The sequence below is a fragment of the Nanorana parkeri genome, unplaced genomic scaffold (genome assembly GCF_000935625.1).
Source record: "Nanorana parkeri isolate BGI_ZX_2015 unplaced genomic scaffold, ASM93562v1 scaffold1934, whole genome shotgun sequence".
Classification (NCBI taxonomy): Eukaryota; Metazoa; Chordata; class Amphibia; order Anura; family Dicroglossidae; genus Nanorana; species Nanorana parkeri.
In genome coordinates, this window is record NW_017308202.1 from 101445 (window position 1) to 106245 (window position 4801).

The 4801-nt window shown below is 51.4% G+C and overlaps 1 protein-coding gene across 1 annotated transcript in view; it reads left to right on the forward strand.

Moving 5' to 3' along the window:
- Window positions 1-2436: 2436 nt before the first annotated feature.
- Window positions 2437-4801, forward strand: part of UBE2V1 (ubiquitin conjugating enzyme E2 V1) — a 45465-nt gene continuing 43100 nt past the window's right edge. Inside the window, exon 1 of the mRNA XM_018572088.1 lies at window positions 2437-2553. Coding sequence (XP_018427590.1) covers window positions 2463-2553 — 91 coding nt within the window. The 5' untranslated portion in view covers window positions 2437-2462. The remainder of the gene's footprint in view (window positions 2554-4801) is intronic.

Genomic DNA, 4801 nt, shown 5'->3' on the forward strand with positions numbered 1-4801 from the left:
ACATCATACAATTGTCAGTTGTCTTCTGTCCATAAACAGGAAGTAAACGGGAAGTCACCAAATACAGAAGGACGTATCTTTCATCCCCAGTCATATAACATCTGACCGCATATCTGTGGGTCTGGCGGCGGCCCATACAGGGGCAAATGTTTATAAAAAGGCCATTTGGACACTTTATGAGAACAGAAGAGTTTTTGGGGGGTTTTATTAGCTGTTTTCCTAGGGGGTCATTCATGTCTCATGCTGGTTGTATCATTATGTAACGGAGAGATACATAAGCTTGATACATTGTATATTTACGCACCAGGTGACAGATACGGGGTGTGACACTTGCAGAGCCGCACGTACTTCCTTCCTGTTGAGAGATAATTCTTCCCAGAGTTCAGTTATGACTATACCAGAAAGCAAGAGTTGAACTTCTAGACAGGAAATGGGGCTGTTGACCACATATGATCATCATACATGACCTTGTCATGTTCTGTGGGGGATAGCCAAAGGTAGAACAGAGGAGCTTACACTCTAATGTCCCCCCCACAGTCACACACCATTATTATACACATATATAACTCTGACATATACCGCAGTGCTGTATGGAGAACACTGAGCCAGTCACATCAGTCTCTGTGCAGAGGAGCTTACACTACACAAAGTGTACAGTTTGTGCCGCCCCCCTTTGCGGCAAGTCGCCCTGAAAATTGTCCTGACACATCTCTGAATCTCGTCCTTTGTTGTGAGGTGATAAATAAGATTCTTCTGAAGATCATGTTGGTAAATTGAGCTCATTGTGCATTGTGTATTGTGTAGAAGGTTGTTGGAAGGGGATGTCCCCTGCTCTGGGAATGTGTGCTGTACATTCCATTTTCCTTCCCTCCTATTAAGTTCCTGACAGCCGTGGTGCCCACACCTCCCATAGTATAGAATCCCGTGTGTGTTGGGTGCATCGGTCGCCGCCGTAGCTAACCCTTCCCACCTCGGCCTGTGTGAGACTGATGGGTCTGACGCTGCAGGCTGTCTATGGATGTGTCCTGCTCCTCACGTACACGTGAGGGTCGGAGACGAGGTGTGGCTGGTCCTGGCCACTGTCCAGCGTCTCCTCAGCAAGGCGGCTGGATATGCGCTCTGGTCACAGTGACAGCCAGATACATTAGTAGTGAGGAATATCCCTGTGGCCTTCATCCAGGAGGAAGCCGCACATCCTGTGTCAGGAATAAGCTTCTCTCCCGCTGCTCCTTTCTCTATACAAACCTAAAAAGTCCAATGAATCTTCAGCAATGCCAGCCTGCGGGGTCTTAATGGTCCCTTCAAAGTCCTATAATGTCTGAGCACATTGATATACCCTCACCGCGCATCAATTAATAATACACTCTGTAGGAAGGTCGGGTTAGAGCAGATCCCAGGTCCCATGGGAGGGTGTGAGCAGGTCCCATGGGAGGGGGTGAGCAGATCCCAGGTCCCATGGGAGGGGGTGAGCAGGTCCCATGGGAGGGTGTGAGCAGGTCCCATGGGAGGGTGTGAGCAGGTCCCATGGGAGGGTGTGAGCAGGTCCCATGGGAATGGCCAGGTTCCTGGTGCGGTGGGAGGGGGTGAGCAGGTCCCATGGGAGGAGGTGAGCAGGTCCCATGGGAGGAGGTGAGCAGGTCCCAGGTTCCATGGGAGGGGGTGAGCAGGTCCCATGGGAGGGGGTGAGCAGGTCCCACGGGAGGGGGTGAGCAGGTTCCATGGGAAGGGGTGAGCAGGTCCGTTGCAAGGGTATGTTTGCTCTGCCTTCAGTGGGTCTTTAAAGTATAGGTCTAGATTAAAAAAAACAACCTATTCCGTACATCTCTGCAATACACACATTTCCTCATGGATCTGCACGCTCTTCAAGTACAAAACAATACTTGTTGATCTGCCAGAAATCTTTTCCCTGGCTGGACTGAAAAAAAAAAAAGTCTCCATAACACAAGGGGAAGGTGTTCTGTAGTCCAGCAGGGGAAGTTGGGAGCACACTGTACTTTGCACCCCTTTTAAAAAAGGTTAAATATCCATTCATTGCAGACCTATACCGTAGTGCTGTCATTGCAGACCTATACCGCAGTGCTGTCATTGCAGACCTATACCGCAGTGCTGTCATTGCAGACCTATACCGCAGTGCTGTCATTGCAGACCTATACCGTAGTGCTGTCATTGCAGACCTATATTCATGATATCGTTTTATAAGATAAAGATATATAAGAGATCCGCATTTCTCTCTCCCGGACAGTCTGACTCTATGAAGCATTACAAGTGAAGTGACACTCTCGGGGTCAGCTGCCGCCTCTCACACCTCCGTATTCTTTCTTCAGTGTGTTTATTTGTTTGTTTTGTTTCTTCTGCGGAATGTGTTGATATTGTGTCCCTATGAACATGTTGTGCGTTGTTGTGTAACCTGCGATTTGTTTTTCTCTCTTGCAGGGAAACGGTTACAAGAATGGATCTCCGTCATGCTTTGCTTCCTCCTGATGTCCTTTAATTTCTGCAACATAGTCCGCTATTTCAGCTACGAACACACGGCCAGCATTGTACTCAGCATCGGTAAGCCGGAGCCTCTCCTTGTGTCTCTGATGATTATTCTATCTCTATGTGGGATGCCGGGGTGAGGGGGGGGGATGCAAACAGAGCCGGGTTGTGACCAAGAGGCAGGAGAGGCGCTCACCGCAGGCACTGTGATGGAGAGGGCGCAGCTGGTAGGGAAGCTTCTCCTGCCTCATCCCTCTGGCTCTCTCCTCCGCTCTGCAGGACTGAAATGACAGATCTGACCTGCTGTCTGCTTACACTGGGAGATCGACTCTCCACTGCTGTCTGTGTGACGGCTCTCCCTGCTCTTTATCATGAGCTCGGACACTGCTCCTAATAAACAGTGCAGAGGACGATGGACGGTGCGGGGGACGACAGGCAGTGCAGGGGACGGTGCAAGTTGCAAGGGACGACAGGCAGTGCAGGGGACGGTGCAGGGCGCGGGGGACGACAGGAGCAGTGCAGGGGACGGTGCAGGGTGCAAGGGACGGCAGGCAGTGCAGAGGACGATGAACGGTGCAGGGTGCGGGGGACGACAGGCAGCGACGTGTTTGGTTGCACGGCTCGGTTTTTGTATTGTGCTGACACTTGTAGGATGTGGTTGCTAGGCAACCTGACAACAATGACTGTTGCTGCGTGACCGCGTGTGTGCTGTGCGGGGCGAGGCCGGGTGTCATTAGGAAATTCTTATATTCGGATGTGAGGCCCAAAGTCAAGCGCTGAGTATAATGAACATTTGCCTTATTGTCATCCTCCATTTCATCACTTCCTGTCTGTGTGCGCTACAAGCAAAGTCTGTGTATACGCAGGGGGTAGCCAAGCTCCGGGCCCTCCAGCTGTGCCGAAACTACAAATTCCATGATGCATCTCTCTCTCCGTGGCTGTGAGAATCTTGCAAAGCCTCATGGGATTTGTAGTTCCACCCCCAGCTGGAGGGGCCCGGAGTTTGTCTACCCCCCTGTGTATAGAGGAGGGAACATTCAATACTTCTCAGTGTCCGTTTTATGTTCAGCTCTCTGCTGTCCCAAGGGAGGAGAAATCCTTCAACTTCCTGTTTTAGGGATGCAACAGGAAGTTGAAGTGAGAAGAATTCCACAAGTGTCCCCACTGGAAGATACCACCTCTATTCCTGTTGTGGAGGGGGGGGCAGCTGTAAAACTTTGTATCAATCCTCACTTTTCATATCGGTGACACCAGAACAAATGGAGAGGGTGGATCTCCCCCAACGGGGACACCGACTGAAATAAAAACTTGACAGAGGGTCTAACGTTTCCCCCGCTCCACCCAAAACTACAAAATAAAAGGTTTTGACCTCCCTGGCAGCTATATGGGGCGGAGATAATGTGTAATGATCTCCGCCCTATATAGCTATAGGGCGGAGATCTGATAATCTGTCATGATTAACGCAGTGCCGGTCCAGCAATTTGACTTGGTGTCGGCCTTTTGCAGTCCCCTGTACAGCAGAGCTCAGACTGGGGATGGGGGGAAGCAGCACAAGGAGCTGATCAGTTGTGCTGCAGTGTTCGTGTACAAAAAAGGAACGTGCTGAGAGGAGGAGAAAGCAGAGTGATAGGGAGATGAGCTCCTCAGTCTGTATCTTTCCCTTGTCCAGTCCTCTGTCCAATCACAGTGTGTGGAGGAGACCTGCGAGTGGAAGTGAAATCTGCAGCAGAGCAAGATCGGGTCGTCCCGCTTTGCAAGTTACAGCTGTGATGTGTAGCAGAGCTGTGTAAATCTCGGGACTGGATGAACAGTATTACAAATCGTTAGGCGGGCCGCACAGCTCTGTGATAGGTGTTCCATGTTGGCGGTTTGGCCAGAGTTCGGCTTTAATCCGGCGTTGCCGTGAAGCGGGAACTTCCTTTAGTAACACCTCATACAATGGCGTGTTGGCACGCTCCCATCACCCGCACAGCGCGGGGTATGTTTGCCGTGTTTGGGAGCCTTTGTGTGTTTTAATAATTGAGCGGTGCACCGCCGTGACACGTGCCCCCCGGGGGCGACTCTGCGCTCGGCTTTGTGTGTCTCCCGCGGCCTCGTATTTCACGTCTCGCGCAGTGATTAGCAGGAGGAAGTTTTCTCGGACGGAATGTGTGTCAAGGGTGAAAAAACACCATCACAAGGACCATACGATGACTCACACGCTTCCTGCCGCGCACACGGAACACACATCACACGCTTCCTGCCGCGCACACGGAGCAGACATCACACGCTTCCTGCCGCGCACACGGAGCAGACATCACACGCTTCCTGCCGCGCACACGGA